Source organism: Crinia signifera, chromosome 9 (assembly GCF_055691185.1).
Source record: "Crinia signifera chromosome 9, ASM5569118v1, whole genome shotgun sequence".
Taxonomy (NCBI): Eukaryota; Metazoa; Chordata; class Amphibia; order Anura; family Myobatrachidae; genus Crinia; species Crinia signifera.
The window spans coordinates 149496436-149520547 of record NC_139225.1 but is presented as its reverse complement, the minus strand read 5'-3'; the positions used below and the strand labels follow the sequence as shown (position 1 = coordinate 149520547).

The window sequence follows — 24112 nt, the reverse complement described above, 5'->3', positions numbered from 1 at the left end:
CACCACAGGCTGCTCCCTCTGCACAATAACTGGACAACACAGGCTGCTCCCCCTGCATAATAACAGGACTGAGGAGTCAAGACACCACAGGCTTCTCTCTGAAAAGTTCTCTGGGAGAAGCCTGTGGTGTCCTGACTCCTCAGTGCTGTTCTCCTCCTGTACAGATGCTACCTGAGGTTGCGTGAAGCTGATTTTGCCGCTGCCGCCGCTGGATGGACACACACACACACACACACACACACAAGCTGGCAGCAGGAAGTAGGGTGCCGTGTGATCGGCACAGGCAGGCTGCGCTGCTTCCTGCCTTCTCCTCTGGCCCCTCGTCCCGCCCACAGCTCCGCCCTCTGTAGCGGCCTCCTGCACTGTTTATACAGGTCCTCAGTGCAGTAGGCCGGCGGCCATATTCTTAAAGCCGCGGCCAGCGCCGCTCAAGGGTGGAGATGGCCAATACTCATGCGGCGGCCAGCGGGACTCAAATTCGGCCCACCTGGCCATCAGCCCTTCTGGCATTTACCAGAAGGGCCAGATGGCCAGTCTGGCCCTGCATAAGAATGATGTTCGTTTTGGAATTATGTGGCAAAAATGTCTGCCTAACATGTACAATACATCACCATTGTGCTCTGGAAAATGTGACAGTTGGTGAACTCTCCTCGTGCACTTGCCGGGTTGTCTGGAAACTATGACAGTTATTTGCAGCCACCCACTAAGCAGGGGATTTTTTAATATTTGACTCCTAAAAATGTGAAAACTGGTAAAATATTCCAGGAAACTTTTTCCCAGTTGAAACCAGCAGCTAGTATAGATAAGATGTGGGTCAAGCATATAGGCTCCTGGAGCCACATACTTATCTACAAATACCACTGGAAAACCCCAAACACTGGCAGAACAAGAAAAAAACAGACACATATTCGGTTTCATTTGTTGATGGGACCCCACCTGTCCAATAGGATCCTAAGCACTTCATTGGTGCTGCTAAAAGTGCGATATGTTGCAAGGAAGATTGGTATGAATGAAGTGTCCCCCAGAATCCGGGCTTCTAGAAGATGGCGGACCAGTCTGGGAAGAGTACCAGCACGCAGGGCTAACACTTTAGCTGGAGGCTGAGGAGAAAATGACACATAGCGATTATATAATGCAGCTCATAATAATGGACAAATCCATAAATAGCACTGACTCACTAACATGTCCAAAATGAGACACCAAAATAATATGTTCCAGCATCCTCGGCAAAGCTGGCTATAATTACTTGTAACAACTCCTGTATTGCACTTATGGTTCTACTTTCCCAGCAAATGCATCACCCTCCTCTAACACTGTGCAGCCTTCATGCCTCCATTAGGTAATGGTTAGGACCTTGATGGCTAACCTTCACACTCCAGCTGTTGTTGAACTACACATCCCAGCAAGCTCTGCATCAGATTTAGCATGGCCAAATAGCAAAACTGAAGCAGGGCATGCTGCGATGTGTAGTTCAACAACAGCTGGAGTGTCAAGGTTATCCATCAAGGGGTTAGGATAAGGGCATCTTGTAATCATTCTTCATGTCTAATGGTGCCCATACACGGTACAATTACCGAGTGCGATGAGATGTGTGCTTCTATGTGCATCCCCTCGCACAGCACAACAATGTGACATGATGTGAGGAGGGGAATGGAGCCACAGACTGAGAGTTATATAGTGAGAGGAGCAGAATCCCACAGCAGCACAGAGTATATCAGGAGATGAGTGATGTGTCAGTGAGGACAGGGCTACATGTGACAGGGGCAGTGACATGTGGTGAGGAGGGGAATGGAGGCAGCAGGAAGCCCAGACTGAGAATTATATAGTGGAAGGAGCAGTGTCTCCAGCAGCACAGAGTATATCAGGAGATGAGTGATGTGACAGGGGCAGTGGCATGATGTGAGGAGGGGAATGGAGGCACAGACTGAGTGTTATATAGTGGGAGGAGCAGGGTCCCCAGCAGCACAGAGTATATCAGGAGATGAATGATGTGTCAGTGAGGACAGGGCTGCATGTGACAGGGGCAGTGACATGTGGTGAGGAGGGGAATGGAGGCAGCAGGAAGCCCAGACTGAGAATTATATAGTGGAAGGAGCAGTGTCTCCAGCAGCACAGAGTATATCAGGAGATGAGTGATGTGACAGGGGCAGTGGCATGATGTGAGGAGGGGAATGGAGGCACAGACTGAGGGGGAGATTCTCTAAGCGAAAAATGCGGTAAAAACCCCGTTATCGGGGTTTTTACCGCATTTTGGGATGCTGTAAGCATCCCCCGCCGGGTTACTGCGGAGGGGGGCATCACCAGAAAAATCTGGCGATGCCCCATAGAAGCCAATGGGCTTCTACCGCAACCCTGCGCCAACCCCCCGCCGCCCCGCATCGCCCCCTCACCTGTGTCCGGGCAGCACAGAGCTGTGCTGCCCGGACCTGTGACCTCCTCCCTGCACTGATCCTCTTCCGGGTGCAGGGAGGAGGAGAGCCCGGCGCAGCAGCAGCAGCGCCAGGTGTGTGAGGGAGGGGGGAGCCGCCAGGACCTGCTGGGACCCGGCGACTCTCACCGCAAAGGACAGCTCTTACGTTAAGCCTTAATTATCGTATATGTTGCAACATATGCGATAATTATAAATGCGATGGGCGGCGAAGGGGGGCGGAGATTCTTAGAGAATCTCCCCCTGAGTGTTATATAGTGGGAGGAGCAGGGTCCCCAGCAGCACAGAGTATATTAGGAGATGAGAGATGTGTCAGTGAGGACAGGGCTGCATGTGACAGGAGCAGTGACATGATGTGAGGAGGGGAATGGAGGCAGCAGGAAGACACAGACTGAGAGTTATATAGTGGGAGGAGCAGGGTCCCCCAGCAGCACATAGTATATCAGGAGATGAGGGATGTGTCAGTGAGGACAGGGCTGGATGTGACAGGGGCAGTGACATGATGTGAGGAGGGGAATGGGGACAGCAGGAAGCCACAGACAGAGTTATATAGTGTGAGGAGTAGGGTCCCCAGCAGCACAGAGTATATCAGGAGATGAGGGATGTGTCAGTGAGGACAGGGCTGCATGTGACAGGGGCAGTGACATGATGTGAGGAGGGGAATGGAGTCAGCAGGAAGCCACAGACTGAGAGTTATATAGTGGGAGGAGCAGGGTCCCCAGCAGCACATAGTATATCAGGAGATGAGTGATGTGTCAGTGAGAATAGGGCTGCATGTGACAGGGGCAGTGACATGATGTGAGGAGGGGAATGGAGGCAGCAGGAAGACACAGACTGAGAGTTATATAGTGGGAGGAGCAGGGTCCCCAGCAGCACAGAGTGGTAAAATGGACACAAACAGATTTCATGGTTAGTGCTACTCTATATACAATGTAAGGGAAGTAGTTAAGAAGTCAATAGTTGCTGCTGACAGAAACACGAACGACAGCAGACTGCCGACACCAGTATCCGAACACTTGCAGCTTTTTTACAATGTAGAACAATGGGTCAGATTCTCTAAGCTTCAAAAAAGTGATAAAACAGAGAGTGATAAACAGCCAGCCAATCAGCTCATGCCTGAAATTTTTCAAACACAGTCTGTGACATGGCAGGTAGGAGCTGATTGGCTGGCTGTTTATCACTCTCCATTTTATCACTTTTTGAAGCTTAGAGAATCTGGCCCTATAACTGTAAACATGGCAGCACCCATACAAGTTCTACTGTACACTGCAATAATCCTGCAAGTAGCTTTAGTTCCCACGCGGCGTACTGACGCCAGCATCCCACTGCTGATGGTATCTCTGGCAATAAAGGGACCATAGACCGAAGTTATGTATCATACATATACTATAGAAAATAAAGGGGAACTGTCACAGTTTTACTTCTCCCTCCCCAGAGCCACAGCCACAAACAAATTCCATCCAGCACTTATGTAGTGGCTGAATGACACAAGCACAATGTGTGACAGTATACAGCATTCAGACAGCTGTGTATGGACCATTCATTATGTCAGTGACAGCTGTTAGTCGCCGACTGACAGTTAGTGACCATCCCCTTACGCAGACCCCACATACACCTGACATCGCAGAGGAACAGCTGGAACGCCACAGGCTGTATCACACATTCGGTTATATGTAGAAGTTGCGTTACCTGCCGTGTACTCGTGTTACGTAGATACACACTGTATACGACACCGTCCTGCTCTTCCTCCCCTTCATATTTCAACGCCTGCAAAAGAAACATGATATTAGGGTACCCTGCACACCCCTCCGGTGTTCCCTATAAACCCCCCTCCTACAGTACAGTGCCCCATTCCTCACCTTGCCAGGCAGACCGTACCATTTCGTTTTGGGGGTAACACAGGGAGTACCCCATGGCAGACAGAAACCAAGGGCCACACTCATAGAAAGGGGCCCTGATGTAGACAGAGGACCAGTAGAACAGGGATGCTACGGAGGAGAGGTGGGAAACAGTGGTGAGAGGCTGGATAGAGGGAGAGTAGGGGGCACGACAGGTAAGAAGAGGTCACAGCGAGGACAGGGAAGCTGGAGGGACACTGGCAGAAAGTGACATCGCTGAAGTGCTATAAATGCCAGAGGGTTATGAGAGGTGAGGCGGGGAAGCAGCGAACACCTCTGTCCCGGGAGTCTGGGCTTCTCTCATCCGGAAACACATATGCTCGCACGCGCACATTTATTGTATGAGCAGACACACATCCTGTAAAACCGGTTCCTGAGATTCAGATTTAGCTGCACAGAATGTATGCAGGTACGGCGCAAGGCCAGGTCTACTAAATGGCGCGCTGCAGCCATAGTCCTCAGTTTCTTTATTGTTTATTTAAGGTGAACAAATATTGCACGGAATTCCGTGTCCAACAGCAGGAGTCGTGCAAGCGGTTCTCACGGGTCCGGGGAATACCACAAACACACACCTTATACTGTTACATGATTGGTTCATCAGCTTTAGGGTGGCGAGTACTAATACGGACACACAGATCGGAAGTAAAGGGCACCATCTAAAAGCAAATCTAATTTTTATTACGCACACTGGGGCAGATGTATTTAGCCTGGTGAAGAGATAAAGTGGGAGGTGATAACGCAGCAGCCAATCAGCGGTGTTTGTAAAATGACACTTGGGTGCTGATTGGCTGCTGCGTTATCACCTTCCACTTTATCTATTTTCCAGGCTTAATACATCTGGCCCATAATCTTTTATAGATTTATTCACTATATTGGGAGTCACACAAATAAATGTGTCCTCGGTCAGTATGTTTGCAGACGTCTCCACGGGACCAGAACACGGCTCCCATATCCCAAATTGTATATGCACAAAGAAGGAGAGGGAGCGCAGGATGAGCAGAGATTTCAAAGTAATTTACTCAAGTAAAAAAACTCACATACATCGAAGTTAAAAGCAGTCTGCTCGCCAATGGTAGAATCAGCGTCCACCAGTGGGCAGGGGAGACAGAGAACCGAGGGCTGATTAAGCTAGAGGTGCCATAAACTGCTGAAGGAATCCGAGATGCCTGCACTTTAAGTTGTGTTGTTAAGGGGGCTATGATGCTGCAGCAAATAGCCAATTAGGGAGCAGGGGAGGAGTTCCTGCAGTTAGGAATAGCCAGAGGGTCAGGTGATCTGCCTCTCTGGTCCGAATTTCCCCACCCTCCCTCCCTATTTTTCTATCTTTCTTGGCGGCGGTAAAGAACGGTCCTTGTTCAAATGCTGATATGAGGATAGTGGGGTGCGCTCTCCCCTCAATGATACGCCACGATCCCATGCCCCTTGGACAGGGGATGGGCTGCACCATCCGCACGGGTGGGTTGCGTGGGAGAGTTGAACACCAACGCTGTGTGAATGGTGTGATGTCATCTTACCCTTCTTTTCTCTATGACCGTTCTTTAGGGCCGCCACCCTCTTTTATAAGATCAATATATATAAATAGTTGTCAATAATAAATTTGACATTCATATTGAAACGCCAGCACTTGTGTCTGTCTCTTTATTTTAGTATAAGATAGATAAGTTTAGATAAGTTATTAAAGTGTCGGGGCATAAGGATTACCGATGGCAAGTTTATGGGACCAGCCTTACAGCACCGCCAGGGGTGCAAGTACGGCGTACCGGTAAAACATGTGCTGGTACCTCATACCGCCATAAGAAATACCCCCCGAATTGTTTACTGCACATATGTAAGTGACAGGGGTTGTGGCCTCCGCCGCCCCGCCACAGCCGATTCCCTTTGGAGGGGAGCGCATCGCACGTCTCTCCTTCCCCTCCCTGTGTCACTGTGACTGGGCTGCGTCAGCCAATCAGAGCTCACGGGTCAGCAGCCAATCAGGAGCCAGCCCGCGAGATATGATTGGCTGACGGACAATGCCAGATTAAGGTTTAAATGGGCCTGGAGCTGAAAATTATCAAAGGCCTATTATGCGCAATAATAGGGGTTGTGGCCAGCACCTAATAATGTGGAAGGCGTGACCAGTGTTCTGTTTGGTTGGTCTGCTCATGGGTGCGTCTCTATTTGTGTAAATACTTTCAACTAATTATATATGACTGGAAAAGGCAGTGGGATGGCATAGGAAAAATGCAGGGAGATATATTGGCGGGTGCCCTCCAACGGTGCACCCGCAGGATGCCAATGTCCTAAGATACTTGCGGGCTGAGGCGGCAATTCAGTCATAAAAAAAAAAAATACTGAAAGCCAAAACTTGGTAGACAACATTTCAGCATGTGGTCACCTAAGTTTACCACTCCAAATACCCCTTATACAAATCATGCAACACAATTGTAACCACTTTATACTGTACTTGCCTCTTACACATTATGCCACATGGAATGAGTCAAAATTCACACTATGGCACACGGATTGAGTAAAAATTCACATTATGCCACACAGATTACGTCAAAGTTCACATTTTGTCACATGGATTGACCCAAAATACACACTATACCAAACAGATTGAGCAATAATGCACAATATGCTTTACAAACAGGGGCATTGCGCGCCAGAGGCGCACATTAAAAATTCACACCTTAATGCCCATTACATGTTAAGCCACACACCAGAATGTCCATTACGTATTATGCCAAACACCGTAATGCCTATTAAAAATTATGCTACATAAGTGCGACTTGACATTGAAAGCTGAGCCAGAGAGCAGGGGGCTGCCCGGCTGTATTCAGAGCACTGCAAGTCCCGGGTATTTGAAATAATACCTCTTTCACACTAGAAAATGCAGGGTATTACCCGGGAATATGGACCCAGGATCATACAAGGACATTCCCGGGCTAGCCCCTTTTACACCAGCCTAGTCCCTGCATTTTCACCCCTTTAAACAACCAGCTATATCTTTGGAAACCAACTGACCCATTTAAGTGTGGGCTTCGAATGATTTTGGGCCATTTGGTTCCAGAGAAATCTGCCCTCAAATAACATGAACAGCCATAAAATTACATTTCAGAAATGAAAAAATTGGTTTACCTGCAATATCTCTAGAACCAATTAACCCATATGGACCAGCCTGGTATCAGATTGAAGGCCCAGTGATTTGGGTTCGACTGCGATCAACCTCTAGCTTCTGTGGTGGCGGATGGGGAACTGACAGCCGTTGGAACCGGGTGGGGGTCGGAATTAGCGGGTTCCATGTTATCCTATGGGGAAAGCGTTCCAGCTTTGCCTGCCGATATCTCCAGTTCCCGGGGGGCTAGCGACGCGTGGCTCGGCACGTTGGAAAGCCCTGGCCCTCAGCTAGAAAATGGGCCTATTTGGAGAGTGGGCCTGGAGCTGTAGCTCCTTCAGGCCCATTGTTAATCCGGCCCTGCTGACGGACAGTCACAGCCAGGGAAGGAGAGATGCATAATGCGCTCCCCTCCCCGCCAAAGGGAGCACAGAAGCAAGTGGCGGCAGTGGGGGACTGGAAGGGGAGAGGACACCCGGACACAAGAAGACAGCCAGCACTGCAGACACGGAGGGCGAGTTGTGCTGCTGCTGGCTTACTCTGGCACTGGGGGCATGTCTGGCACTGGGGGCATATCTGTGTGGCACTATGGGGGCATATTATTAATGGGCATCAGTTGTGCGGCAGCGGCGCAATGGGTATTGGGTGTGTGACGCGTAACAGGCATTACTGTGTAATTTCCGGCGCGCAATATCCCTGTTCGTAGTTTATCTGGCTCCTACATTTTGTGTGCAGGATGCAATGCACAAGCCCAAACAGAAATGTCATTGTGTTCTAAAGTTTTGTCATGTTGCCACTCCCCCTTGTGTCATATGACCAAGCCCATTTTCCGGTGCGCACCTTTGGCGTGTGGCACAGTACCGCTGCGACATTTTTTGTACTTGCACCACTGAGCACCGCCGAATGTTCAGTGGACCAGGAAGTTCATGGATCGTGTTGTTTTTCAAAGGCCACGCCCAACCCGTTTAGTCAAAGTAGGACTTCGTCAGGGGATTTGGTTATCCAGCGTGTCTAATATACCTCTAACGCACGGTACACACCAGGGCGACCCGCTCCACATAGTGAGTGGGTCGTCCGACACGATGTGCATCATGAGCTGGTTCCAATCCGATCGCGACCCGCACCCGGGGGTGTGGTCGTTTTCAGTTCCTACCTGCTGTAGGTAGTATCTGAATAACGACCGACTCGCGGGGCCGCACATCGGATCGGGATCGGATCAGAACAGACAAAAAAGGGCCCAATCTACCTACAATCTACATCCAATTGGTCGGAATTGGATCTAGATTGATGGGATTGGGCCCTTGTCGTTCTGGCAAGGACACCCGCTGCTGGAGACCTCTCCCTTTTCTCCCAAAAGCCTCTGTGGCACGGACACCCGGCGCTGGAGACCTCTCCCTTTTCTCCCAGAAGTCTCTGTGGCACGGACACACGGCGCTTGAGACCTCTCCCTTTTCTCACAGAACTCTCTGTGGCACAGATACCTGGTGCTGGAGACCTCTTCCTTTTCTCCCAGAAGTCTCTGTGGCACGGACACCCGCTGCTGGAGACCTCTCCCTTTTCTCCCAGAAGTCTCTGTGGATTCGGTATGAAATCCTGACAGTCAAAATCCCGACAGGGTCAAAATCCCGAATGGGACAAAATATCGTCAAGGACAAAATCCCGACATATAGAATGTACAGGTGAAAGGGCGGGATGTATTAAAATACATCGCCGCCCTTCGCGCCCCCCCCGCCGCGATGCCGCCGCATATGTACTAACATATGCGGCTGGCATCGCGATGCGGTGACGGAGGCCCCCCGCGATACCTGTACTGTGGTCTGCGGGGGGTCTCCGTCACCTCCCAGCCGGCTTCTGCAGTTTTCACGCCGGGGACAGCTAAGCAAGCTGTCCCCGGCGCTTCCTCCTCCCCCTGCAGCCGGAAGGACGTCCGGCTGCGTTGCTAGGGGGAGGAAGGGCTTACCTTCCGGGGTCCAGGAGGACCTGCAAGAAGGTAAGCCCAAGGGAGGGGGGAAAGGGGGGGTCGGCGAGGCGGCGGGTTGCGGCGACGCGGCGGGCGGCGAAAAGAAGCCCATAGGCTTCTATAGGGTATCGCCACCCAAAGGTGGCGATACCCTGCCCTGCGAAACCGCTGCGAACGGGTTTTAGTACATAGGAAAATGCGGTAAAACGGGGGTTTTACCGCATTTTCCCTTTAGTACATCTCGCCCAAACAGTCTACATGACTTTCGGTCGACAGGTGCGAGGTCGACATGGGTTTTTTCACTGATGACAAGGACATCCGGTGCTGGAGACCTCTCCCTTTTCTCCCAGAAGTCTCTGTGGCAGAGGCGTAACTAGATATTCGTAGGCCCCATAGCAAAAGTTTGTAAGGGCCCCCTATTTAGCAACTGATGGTGATAAATGTATGCAAAACATATTAGTTTGACAGCAAAGATGGGCCCCCTTCAGCTCTGGGCCCCATAGCAGCTGCACCCCCTGCACCTATGGTAGTTACGCCCCTGCTCTGTGGCATGGATACCTGGTGCTGGCGACCTCTCCTCAGAGACTATGGTCATGATCACACACCTGCTACAGATCTGTCAGCTCCGCATTTGGCTGCTATACTACATCCTATTGCTGTACTTCTTATACTCTGGGTCTATGTACTAATGCAGCATACACATGGGGTGACTGAAATCCCGTGCTAAGCACAGGTCTAGTGGTGTATCTATGAGTGAATGAATTGTGCGCAGTGCACACGGGTCCCAGAGTCCCCGTGGCAGGAGCGCTGCAGAAATCACCAGAACAATGGCACAGCGGCCATTTCCCCGGTGATCGGAGCATGCACAGTGGAGCCTGAGGATCTACTGCTCATACTACACAGTGCAGCAGAGGTTCGTGCATGAGCAGTAGGGTCTGAGCACTACAGCTCAGATGCTAGTGCTCCCGGCAGATAGGAGGGGCCCAGCCGAGGAGGCTGCCCATGGTCTGCAGAGGAGTAGTGTTACGATCCGGGGAGTAACTGAACATCTCCCAGACTGTATGGTGGTGCTGCCTCTAACCTCACTCTATTGGCCTTCCCTGACAGGTGGTCATGGACTGTGGGATGCTAGGCTTCGCCTGTAGCCGCCACGGCTGAAAGGGCGAGTTAGGCCCGTCCAAGCTCCGGTGCAGCCAGGTGTTAGGTGGTGACAAGCCCACGACGACCGCCAAGGATAGGTCCAAGATGACAATCTGACTAAACTAATAACCCAGACTAAAGCAGATAATGCAGAAGTACAAGTCCCTGAAGTGACACAAGTATGGAAAATAATAATGAAAATACTGTGACTCCGTCGCAACCAAAACAGCAGTCAAGCGACCCTCATCCCACACAAACAAGTTGTTCCTAGCACAACTTAAAGGGGAACAACCCCACATAAATAAACTGGAGGAATAATGCCCAACCTCCTCTTGGGCAACTGACATGCACCACAGTGCAACCTAACCGTAGCCTAAGACTAAGCCTAAGACTACTCAAGACACCAGGCATAAGATGGAAGGTAGTGGTTTCCATAGGCTCAAGAGGAAAGTTAGCAACAGCATGTCCCAGGAAGAATCCTCCATAAGGCACAGGATGACTGGACCCAGACTGCAGCAGGACAAGATACTTGACAGAACAAGACAATCCAGACCAGGAAATTGCAAACCAGGAAACAGGAAGCTATCACCGGCTCTGCATTGCTGGGGAGAATGCCTTAAGAAGGACTCAGGTGATTAGCACACCTGTGACATCTCCAGCCAACCTGCCAGCAGGAATAATGAGCTCATTATCAATCAGCCTTGTGAATAAATCAAGACTCCAGAAGATTTGAGCTGCAATGGCACAGACTGACCACCGGAGGCCACCAAAGAGTCAGATGCCAAACACAAACTAAACAGAACACAAAACAGAACTGAACCATACTAATGGTTCCTAACAAGTAGCTGCCTGACCGCTCACCAGGGCCGGATTAACAATGGGCCTGATGGAGCTACAGCTCCAGGCCCACTATCCAAATAGGCTGTAGGGCTGAGGGCCAGGGCTTTCCAACGAGCTTGGCCCCATGTCGCTAGCCCCCCGGGAACCGGAGATACCACCAGGCAAAGCTGGAACGTTTTCCCCATAGGATAACATGGGACCTGCTAATTCAGACCACCAGCCAGTTCCAACGGCTGCTAGTTCCCCCACCGCCATTACAGAAGCTCTAGGTTGATGTCAGTTGAACCCAAATCGCTGGGCCTTCAATCTGATACCAGGCTGGTCTATATGGGTCCATTGGTTCTAGAGGTATTGCGGTTAAACCGATTTTTTTCATTTCTGAAATGTAATTTCATAGCTGTTCATGTTGTTTGAGGACAGATTTCTCTGGAACCAAACTGCCGAGTTTCATGGGACCAAAATCATTTGAATCCCACATGTAAATGGGTCAGTTGGTTCTGAAGATATAGCTGGTTGTTTAAAGGGGGGGGGGGGGTGGTTTTCTCTCCAGAAAATGCAGGGACTAGGCTGGTGTAAAAGGGACCGGACTAGGCTTGTGTACAAGGGGCCAAGCTAGTTGGAAAGCCCTGGCCCTCAGCTACAAAATCGGCCTGCATGATCCTGGGCCCATATTCCCGGGAAAGTCCCTGCATTTTCTGGTGTGAAAGGAGTATTATTTCAAATAGCCGGGAACTGCAGTGCTCTGAATACAGCCAGGCAGCCCCCTGCAATCTAAAAACAACCAGCTGGTTCATCAAAATACGGTACCGTATGGACTAATCACTACATTTTTTCAGTCAAACTATATTTTTCCCTCCCACACACACACACACTTTTTAAAAGGTTTTTAATGATCTAATTTTGACCTTTATTATTGTGGAGTTTATATTGTTTCTCTTTTAATCACAACTAAACGTCTAAAATAAAATGTTTAGTGGTACTAGCATCGTTTAATTATTAATTTTTAAGTCTTATTGGATTCACTAGTGCAGTCTTTGTACTGCAGCTTGACCAAGCAACCCACACCTCTGCACCTCCAATAGGTAACTCTGTTACCTAACCCCCTCAGCCCCCTGCCCGGCTGTCAATGGCTGTCATTTCTGCCCGACGGCGGCTGTCCCCCAGTTACCAGCATGTATTCCCCCTTGGCAATGAGCATGTAATCCCACATGGCAATGAGCATGGAACCCTGGCAAAATGCATAAAGGTAAGCAGCACTTATGTAGCATCATTTTTAATAGGCATTATGGTGTTTGACATAATACGTAATGGACATTATGGTGTAAATGTTTAATGTGCACCTTTGGCGCGCAATGTCCCTTTTTATGAAGCATATTGTGCATTATTGTTCAATCTGTTTGGTGTAGTGTGTATTTTGGCTCAATCCACGTGGCAAAATGTGAATTTTGCCTTAATCTGTGTGGCATAACGTAAATTTTGACTCAATCTGTGTGCCATAGTGTGAATTTTAGCTCATTCCATGTGGCATAATGTGTAATAGGCAAGCACAGTATAAGGAGGTTACTATTGTGTTGCATGATTTGTATAAGGGGTATATGGTGTGGTAACTTAGGTGACCCGCCTCACCCCACAAAAATCTTAAGACATCGGCATCCTGCGGTTGCACCTTTGGAGGGCACCTGCCAATATAGTTCCGTGCGTTTTTCCTATGCCAGCCCCCTGTCTTTTCCATGCATATATAATTAGTTGAAAGTATTTACACAAATTTTGACACACCCATGAACAGACCACCCAACCAGAACACTGGTCACGCCCCCACATTATTAGGTGCTGGCCACAACCCCTTTTATTGCGCATAATAGGCCCTTGAAAATTTTCAGCTCCAGGCCCATTTAGACCTTAATCTGGCTCTGCCGCTCACAATCTGTAATACATACCTTTAGTCGCTGACCTATACATATAAATGAGATATGTAATACCCATATATACAAAATCATGTATACATAAATAATGTCTCTGGAAATACCATCTTCCCTCTACCCCTCCAACACAAAACAACAAGACACAAACCATTCCCTAACATCTGCTGCACCAAGTCTGCCCTACGCCCCTTTCTATTGGCTGGGGAGTCGTTAAACAGTTATTACAGGTCCCCAACAAGTTACCACAGAATGGCCACCACATGCGTGTGGTCAGCAGTCTGCACATGCATGGCAGCATTGCAGAGAGGGGGGGGGGGGGGGAATCGTATGACTCATCGACAGCTGGGATTCCGACGGAAAATTTCTCCGACATCATAATCCTGACTTACACAGGCTATATTCCCTTGTGGTGGTTCCCCCCCCCCCCCAGAATAGAATAGGTGATGAGCCCGCAAGGGGCTTCAATGCGCTTACCCGCTCACCCCCTGTCGGGCTCCTGAGAGACGGGATTGTGATGTCAGAGAGTTCTACCATACCCTTATGGAGGAGGCAGGCAGGCAGTGGGTGACAGGAGGAGGCAGTGGGTGACAGGAGGAGGCAGTGGGTGACAGGGCCACATGTATCAAGCTTCTAATTTTTTTTATAAATTGGAGAGTGATAAACAGCCAATCAGCTCCTAACTGTCATGCTGTCATTTCGCATACAATGTATCGTGGGCGACCCCAGCAAGTGCTGCTGGACCCGATAAATCTTATGTGCAGCACTTGCGATATCCGGTTCGGATCCGATGTGCCCATGGGACCGTGCATTGGATTTAGAGACGAAACACATGGCATTTGCCACAGTTCATCCGGTTTCTCATCCCGATCTGTCAGAATCGGATGAAAAGTGGCCAAAATACACTAGTGTATGGCCAGCTTTAGGGTCTGCAAAGGAGTAGGGCCGATTCAGACCCAATTGCACTTGGCCGAATTCGTCCCAATGCGAGGCGTGTGTCAAAAATCCACATTGCATAATTAAGAAATATATATGTCACACAATTCATCTCATTAATAATATAGTGGTCTGGGGGGAATTTGACGGGACTGCTCCTCCGCTCTGTAGGAGACCAATCACTCCAGACCTCTGATATTTACCATTGTGTGATTATCTATACGTAGCAAAAAAGGTGACAATATTCAAGAACTCCATTAATAGCAACATTGTCGTCTTGTACTATTGAGTTGTGCATACAGAGGGGATGCAGTTAAAATCCCGGCGGTCGGGATCCCGGCGTTCAGAATCCCGACCGCCGAAATCCCGACACTTTCTCCCTCCGTGGGTGTCCACGACACCCCTGGAGGTAGAATAAATTAGTGTGCCGAGCGTAGCGAGGCACCGGGCCCGCTGCGTGGCGAGCGCAGCGAGCCCGCAAGGGGGGGGCGATCCACGTCCCCCCCGTCGGGATTCCAGCGTCGGGATTTTGAACGCCGGGATTTCATACTGAATCCATACAGAGAACATAGATATATCTCTGTTGTTCTGCTGCCAGCAAAAAGCTCAAGTTAATCTCAAAAGGCGATATATATTAATAGTATATACAGGTTGAGTATCCCTTATCCGAATATCCATTATTCAAAATATTCAGAAAACCATACATTCCAGAAAGTGGCATTTTTGTTATTGTTGCTAAAAGCACTACTGGGACAGCTGTACCAGCACTACTGAGGAAATGATATTAACTGGCACTACTGAGGATATGATATGTAACTGGCACTACTGGGACATCTGTATCAGCACTACTGAGGAAATGATATGTAACTGGCACTACTGAGGATATGATATGTACCTGGCACTACTGGGACAGCTGTACCAGCACTACTGAGGAAATGATATGTAACTGGCACTACTGAGGACATGATATGTAACTGGCACTACTGGACACATCTGTACCTGCACTACTGAGGAAATTATATGTAACTGGCACTTCTGAGTATATGATATGTAACTGGCACTACTGGGACATCTGTACCAGCACTATTGAGGAAATGATATGTAACTGGCACTACTGAGGAAATGATATGTAACTGGCACTACTGAGGAAATATGTAACTGGCACGACTGGGCACATCTGTACCAGCACTACTGATGACATGATCTGTAACTGGCACTACTGAGGAATTGATATGTAACCGGTACTACTGAGGATAGGATATGTAACTGCCACTACTGGGACATTTGTACCAGCACTACTAAGGAAATGATATGTAACTGGCACTTCTGAGGATATGATATGTAACCGGCACTACTGGAACATCTGTACCAGCACTACAGAGGAAATTATATGTAACTGGCACTACTGAGGAAGGATAGGATATGTAACTGCCACTACTGGGGACATCTGTACCAGCACTACTGAGGACATGATATGTAACTGGCACTAAATATCTGCAAGAAAATGATTGCTTGCCATTCACAGTCAGTACCTGAGATAGTACACAAACTTGCTTCATTTTGTGAAACCTTGTTTTATGCACAAATAAAATGTATTTGTGGGTATTTCATGTGTTTGATGTTTTTCTATAACATAAGATACATCATTGAAATATAAAAATATTCTGAAATACGGGATAATCCGTTATCCAAAATTCTTCTGGTCCTGAGCATTTTGGATAAGTGATACTCAGCCCGTAGCTAGTTTGTACCTTTCTAAGCTCACAATTCACTGTTTAAGGTTCACAATAATAACAGTAGTTTATATGATGGCAGGTACAGTATAGAGGAAAAGGGTTGGAATACAGTTCAACTTCTACTGCCCCTGTGTGCCAGTAGGCGTCAGAGAGATTACTGGGTATGTGGTCCCAAATGGAAGACAGGGTCACAACTAACAACCTGCATTGGAAGAGCCTTTGTGGCTTACACCTGATGGTAAAACCAGTATAAGGGTAATACCTCCGGATTCCAGTTCAGATAATGAGTAATATAGGTTTGACATTTGTAGGCATAGCCATAGTGTTCATTCTAGCACCCTGCTCCTTGTAAAATCCTTGCAGTTCCTCCTTCCTGCCTGGGGTGTCACTGTCTGCTGTGGCGTTTCTAGGACAGTCCGGTTAGTATCTAAGCATTGAGATAGAAAGAAACCAGACTGTTCTTGAAGTACCACAGCAGACAGTGACACCCCAGGCAGGAAGGAGGAGCTGCAAGGATTTTACAGGGTGCAGGGTGCTAGAATGAACACTTCGGGCGAGATGTACTAAGCTTAAAAAGTGATAAAATGTAGAATGATAAACTGCCAGCCAATCAGCTCCTACCTGCCATGTCACAGGCTGGGTTTGAAACAATGACAGGTAGGAGCTGATTGGTTGGTTGTTTATCACTCTCCATTTTATCATTTTCAAGGCTTAGGACATCGACTGGCCCCTAAGCTACATAATAAAGGTCACAGCTGCTTTGTCAGAATTTACACCTTTTAACGAATCTTATTATTATTACACGTCACCAGGTGTATGCATATGAACAATGTGAACGTGCTGGTACAATAATTTTAGTACAGGAACACCACAAATATACTTTCCTGCCACCATTATTTATCCAATATTAGATAGAATCGGTTCCAACCGGGTTCCTCATCAGCAAAAAGGTAGCATGCATGGTCTAGGATGTGCACCGCCTGCTACCACATATGAACAGACGACTGTTTCACCGTAATGGCTTGCTCACTGTGTAGACTACTACCTAGTCATTGAGCAATGAATAGGTACAGGGGTGGGGCTTGGTGATGTCAGCCTCATCCCGCCCCCTTTCACTCCTCTCTGGGCTTCTCCCACAGAGTATGGACTTCAGGCCGCCTGATACTGTACTGATCGGTCCCCAGAATATTCGCACTGGGGACAGATGGTGCAGCTTTGGGAGATCCCCTGGGAATGCAGGTGGGCCGCCTGCTGGGGGCGGGCCGCTGCAACCTCTTCGGCAGACACTGACTTTTATTAAATTGATCAATGATTTATCTCCCCTTCGGCTAGGGATGCCAATCCCGGGGCCTTTTTTCAATCCCAGAATTCGGGATTGAAAAATGCCCAATACCGGGATTCCCAGGATTGGCTTCCCTAATTCCCTAGCCGAATTGGATTCCCTAATTGGCTGGTGTGCTGGTCGGCAGGTGAGCAGGCTGGTTGGCCAGGATGGGGGCGGGCTGTGCAGCACAGGACGGAGGCAGCCGGTGCGGCCTGTGCAGCGTGACCTCTGACGTCGTCATGCTGTGCAGAGCCGCACTGCCAGGGTCGGGACCAGCCGGACAGTGTCCGAGGGAGTGCTGCGCAGTCTAATCCCGGGATTGAAATACCGGCGTTTTGGGGGCCAAATACCGGGATCCCACCGATCCCGGAATTGGCCACCCAACCTTCGGCCACATGTGTTCTCGTACATCACCTCGCATTGTACCAAGGGAAGTCGCCCGGGGAGATGAGCAGCATCAAGCAGCAAACTGATGCTTAGCGAGCGGTGTTGAATCACCCCTTTAATGGAGAAGTTTCTCTAAATACCAATAACCATAAAGAAAGATCATTCTAGTAGTAAAATAATGTCTCACGTTACAGAGAAGAGGAATTCTGAGAAACAATTAAAACTAGAAGGCCTGAAAATGTGACACGTTCTTCCCCAAATGAAGCGAGAACTTCAGCGTAAGCTCCCACGCAGGGAAAGCCCCATTCTGTATATGGGGGTCGGAGTCTTGTTCTCTTACCTCACCCTGATCATACTTGGACTCTTGTTTCGCCCTGTGTCCGCTTCGTCTCTCCTCCTCCAGTGCTGTCCTTAGTGTACGTGAGATCATGTGTGAATGCAGAGGCTGAAGGCAACAAACACATCATACAGACTGTAAGTCAGCAGTGTAACCGGAGCTCACTACATAACATACATATAATAGGCGAGGCCAAAATAGTACAAAAAAAAAAAAAACCTCTCTGAATACTTCAGTGTTCTCCACATTTCATAAATAAGTGAGAAGTATGTGGCCTGGGGAACCACTTACCTCAGTAAATGTCTGTGGCATAGGGACACAACGTCAGCCCCTCACCGGGCTAGCTGGTGACCCATTGAGGCGCGAGGCATTGTGGCCACTGGTCCTGATCCGCCCGCACTCTGAGGTGTCTCTCATGGACGAAGAGGTCTCATTGATGGAAAATAAAAAGCCAGCTGTCAAAAGTCTCTGGGATGTCTCTGTGTGGATGTCGGCTCTCACATCCGAGATACTCCGGAGCAGACGGGGATGTCTCTATATTGGGAGTAGTTGGGGAAGCGAGGGTAGAGCTTGCTGGGGAAATAGGTAATTCTACGAAGCGCTTTCAACCTCACCTCGTCCTGAGGCTTGTGTCACATCCTGGGCAGCAGGAAGAGACTCAGGAAACCTGCAAGAGACAGTTTCCTGCATGAAGAGAGCGCTCCGTGCCCTTATTCTATACCAGGTGGTGCCCCCGCAAAGGGCTATAATCATCCAAGTGCTGTGCGGCCACAGTATTATACACCAGTGACGGCCGGGCTGGGCACAGCGTCTCCCAGGAACCCTGTGACTAGGCTTGGCTGTGCAAATATGACTAGTGCAGGAGACTTCCTCTTAGTGAGACGGACGAGCACTTTGTATATTGTTCACAATTTCTGAACTTCTGCGTCATTTTCTTGAGCAACGTCCCGTAAACATCTTTCGTGTCTCTATGACAGGAATGCAGTATGGGGTTCCCCTAAACCAGGGGTGGCTAAACCGGTCCTTGAGATCTACCAGCAATCCATGTTTCCCAGGCTACCTGTGGATCTGCAGAATGTGTCAGTTAGGAATTAACGCAGCAGGTTTGAATATGTGACAGTTAGGAATGACTGCACCTGTGCACCAGCTAGGTGGTCTGAGAAATAGAGGTGGCCAAGTCCCCCGCATTGCCAACGGCCTTCCGCACCCCCCACCTCCCCTCCGCGGTGATCAATGACGAGAATTGTGTAGCCCCACCTCTTGCTGTGCAATGCCTGTAGTACCAGCATTGCACGGCCAGGGTTGTGGCCATGATGACATAATCATACTGGCCACGCCCCCAAACAGGTCTTCCCATAAGATCTGCCCACATACCACCCTTTTATGACACCCCCAACTGCACAAAGACGGCAGCCTAAAAGTAGGAAAGCCTGGACTACACCTGTGCACCAGCTCAGTGGCGCACGCTGGGGGGGGGGGGTTCTGAGTACCCAGAAAACCCCAGGAGTCTAAGGGACCTAGGCTGAAAGCTGAGGGTCCCCTATTTCCGTGGGTAGATGAATTTTAAAAAAATCGGCCCTTGGGAACCGGAGATATCTGACTTCAAAGCAGTGGTCCCCATCCAAGCCTGTTAATCGCTCTTCCCAGTCAGATATTTCAGGTTCTGTCTGATGTAGAGTTTTTCTGAGGATATATTCCAAAAGCTGGGACTCTCCCCCTTTGATGGACACTAGTAGCTTGTCTCTACTGTTCCCAGAACCAGAGATATCAGCCTTCCAGCAGCTGGTTACTGCTCCAGCTCCACACACCTGGTATGTAGTTTTATATTCTCGTTGGCAGATTGCTCTGCCTCCTGAACTCTGATCCCATAGTCCCCAATAGCATTCGGTAGGTGGGATTCTGTAGTTTTTTATTCCATTAAAATCTAAGAAATCTATTTCCGGGAACTGGAGTTATCTGCAGTCAAGCAAGCTGTCCTCCCACCAGAAAATTATGAATAATAAGCCCACTCCACTATACACCCCTCCTCTGCATATTAAACATCCTCTACCACCCTGGAATCTATGTATCAGGGCCCCTTCATTCAGCCCAATGCCCCCTTCTCCCACCATATGTGCAGTAAAGGGGTAATTAGTGGAAATTACTGATCCAGGCCGTACATGCTGAGCGGTTGATATAATACCCCCTACCACCCGCGGGACATCAAAGCTTTCCCCACCCCTACTGCTGGAGGATCGGTAGGGGCCCCAATTCATTGCTATGCCCAGGGGTCTACACTGCTGATGACACCCCTGTATGTATATATATATTTTTTTTATTAGTATTTATATACATTTGGTCTATCTATAATACTTTAACTGACCCGGCATATACTGGGTCACCTAAGTGTTCATCTCCGTGCTTTGCTCCGCCCCTCTAGAAACCCCCTTCTGAAAATCCTGCGTTTGCCCCTGTAGCTAAGTGGCCTGAGAAATGTTAGTTATTAATGTCTGCACCTGTGCACTTGCTAGATGGTATGGGAAATGTCCCCTGCCCTAAACCCTAAAGCAGGATTATGGGGTAATCCACCTGTAGTGGAAGCACAAATCCAAACCAAACTGAGCAAGGAATTTTAGAAATGTTCTAAACTGATTTTCCAAGTGACAACATCTGTTGCTATGAGTAACAACATCACCTGCTCTGTGCCACTTTTTTATTATCCATCAATGTACAAGAAAAACTTTAATGACAAAGTAATGGCGGCTGCATTATCATATTCACACATCTATTTTATTGATAAAAAACATAACATGACCAAGAACACAATATGACCAGATTCATCATTCCTGTTACCCAATCAAGTAACAGCAAATGTAGTAATATATGGTCAAAATGCTCCTTTTCTACAATAGTGCAAATCTTACAAAGAAAGATAATTGGATTGATACCCCAAACACCTGAAGCTGATGCAGAACCTCTTTTTTGGGCTGACCGTAAAGGGTTTGCCTAAAGCTTTTGCGGAATCAAATGCATAAAAAGAAACACATTAGCGGGTTTTTCGGGGTGCAGTTCTCGGTCACTAGCATATTACAGGGGTTCGCACTGGCGCCAAGTCAATCAGCAAATTTTCTGTTTGTACTTGGTGCAATATTTTTCTGCAGTAACGTTACATCGCCATTAGGGAAATAAGTCTCATACAGAGCCTGCAATACTTGTTATGGGTGAGATATGCTTTGTACTCGCATTACCACAGTACGCTAATGGTAGATGTATGCAGGGAAATTGCTTATAATATTATATACATCTCTGCTGTTTTATTACTTGAGAATGAACTGTGTGACACATGTGCGGTCTGTGTGATGGAGCAGACACATCTCCATTACTGAGAAGGGATTTCTGTGTAGGTACTCCCTGCAAACAGGTCATTGGGAGCTAATTATGGGCCTCTCCCAGCAGCACACACATTTGTTCTTCAGATAAGAGGAGATTTTTACCAGCCTGCTAATGAGACATCCTGCTCCCAGGTAATCTTACTAGCGGCAAACGTGGAGCTTAATATAGAGGCAAAGAGGACTGTGATTGAAATATATACATGTTTAGCTTGTATTTGGTCATTACTGCTTTGATAACTGACTAATTGTACTTGAAAATGTAAATAAAGCTTGTTTAAAGAAAAAGTATCTAAATGTCTAGTGCCTGTGTGTCTCCGATACACTGCCATCTGTTGGCAGTGAGTGAAACTACATCTCTTTCTCACACAAACACAGAAGGTAGCAGACTAGCTTTCAAAGCTTTTGCTTCAAATGGGCTTACTAGTATATAACTATATATCAGGGTTGCCTACCTAACCCTCTCCATCGGGGACACAATGCTCTGCTCCTGGACTTCCCTGGTAATGTAGGATTGTCATCACCTGTGGTGACACCTTTCTTATCAATTACCCAGCTCCCCACAGGTGCTGGCAATCCTACATTACCAGGGAAGTCCAGGAACAGAGCATTTTCTCCCTGAAGGAGAGGGTCAGGTAGACAACCCTGTGTCAGGTCTTCCAATACTCAGTCCAGATTTTAAGAATAGCCAAGCTTGTGCACAGGTGGTATAATCAAACCGACAGACATGCTCATCTCTTCACCTGTGCTTAAGCATGGATATCTAAAACCTGGTTTGTTCAGGTGCCTTGAGGACCGAATCTGGCAACCACTGCAGTATACAATCAATCTACATTGGAGTGTAAGCTCTCCTGCCAGCTCTCTGTTGTGTGTGGAACATCTATGCTTTATTTATGTGTGCTGTGCTGAACTTCAACACTAGGGGGCAGATTCTTGTGACACCTTATACATAGAAAATTCTAACATCAATACAGTAAATAATGTATTATGCCGCAAAACCAGAATAATAATAATAATGTAAAACCCACCTATGTGAGTGCTGCTTGCTGACGTACGAGTGCGGGTAGCAAATTACTTTCCATTAGCCGCAGGTGACAAGAGGAGCCACAGGCTACAACACAGAGCTGACAAGAGCTCCACAGAGACGTGAGTAAATAGGTATGGGTGTGGTTCTATCTGTGCTCTATCCCGCCCGCACACGCCACACAGTCCAGCTACACGTGATCGTTAAAGTGTGAGGTGAAAAAGAAATAATGTAATCACGTGGAGCCAGGGGACATCGTCTCGCTAGGTGCAAATGCAATATTTGTTCCTAATTAAATTATCTCCATTATGGCTGGTTCTGAGCAGGGAGCAAAACAAAAGAGCAAGTAACTGTGCACCTTGGTAACACCATGCTGCGCTGCAGAGGGGCGGATGGACGATGTGCAGAGACAGATGTGGGAAGGGGATGTTCAAAATCAAATCTAAATGCAGGGTAAAAATAAACGGGCCAGTATTTGCGGCTACATGCAAAAGCAGACAGTATTTACCCTACATAAAAACATTACATACAAACGTTAGGACCCCTTCCAGAGATTTGCTGCTGAGTCTCACTTTGTCTACACCACAGGTTCCCAAACTCAGTCCTCAGGACCCCACGCAGTGCATGATTTGCAGGTCTCCTCACAGAATCATGGGAAATAATTAGCTCCACCTGTGGATCTTTTCAAATATGTCAGTCAGTAATGAGCGCACCTGGAAAAGGGTGACCTGGAAAAGGTGAACTGTGTGGGGTCCCGAGCGTCGAGTTTGAGAACCCCTGGTCTACACCATAAAATCCTACTTAATAGGGTTGCCAGAATATCACTTTAATCAGGAACACCGGGGTCAATGTACTAAGCTTGAAAAGTGATAAAATGGAGAGTGAAAAACCACCAGCCTATCAGCTCCTAACTGCCACATTACAGGCTGTGTTTGAAAATGACAGGTAGGATCTGATTAATACACCTTGCCCATAGAGAGAGAAAGTGGACAGAGATAACGTACCAGCCAATCAGCTCATAACTGTAATTTTTCTCACGCAATTGGGAGGAAGTTAACATCGGTGTTAGGGCAATTACACAGTGGCTGCTGGTGTGTGAGGGCACAGGGTCCTTGGGTATTATCATGGTTACCTACCTGACCCTCTCCATGAGGGAGGAAATACTCTGGGGCAGATTTATTAAGCTTGGAGAAGAGATAAACTGGAGATAAAGCAGAGAAAAGGTAAAAGGAGATAAAGCACCAGCCAATCAACTCCCAACTGCCTTTTTCAAACACAGCTGATTGGCTGGTGCTTTATCTCCTTTTACCTTTTCTCCGCTTTATCTCCAGTTTATCTCTTCTCCAAGCTTAATAAATCTGCCCCAACGTTCCTGGACTTCCCTGGTAATATATGATTGCCAGCACCTGTAGGGAACTAGGTAATTGATATAAAAAAGGTGTTTCACCACAGGTGATGGCAATCCTACATTACCAGGGAAGTCCAGGAACAGAGCATTTTCTCCCTGAAGGAGAGGGTCAGGTAGGCAAGTATGGTATTATTGGTGTGAATGAGGATTCCAGTGTAATTGTGGCACATATAATACACCTTATAATATTCCCAGTGTATAATAGGCCAGTGTCTCAGTACCTGCCATAGTAGTGTTATCCTTTATATTATGACAATCTGCCTAGAAACAACTATATGGCTGTAACACAGTGTCAGGGCCCTCTGTATAC

General features: G+C 48.1%; 1 protein-coding gene across 1 annotated transcript in view; it reads right to left on the bottom strand.

The window, feature by feature from the left end:
* Positions 1 to 23611, bottom strand: part of RGL2 (ral guanine nucleotide dissociation stimulator like 2) — a 37167-nt gene extending 13556 nt beyond the window's left edge. The window contains 5 exon segments of the mRNA XM_083160228.1: positions 937 to 1100; positions 4118 to 4195; positions 18006 to 18110; positions 18294 to 18669; positions 22399 to 23611. Coding sequence (XP_083016354.1) covers positions 937 to 1100; positions 4118 to 4195; positions 18006 to 18110; positions 18294 to 18314 — 368 coding nt within the window. The 5' untranslated portion in view covers positions 18315 to 18669; positions 22399 to 23611.
* Between the last annotated feature and the right edge of the window lie 501 nt (positions 23612 to 24112).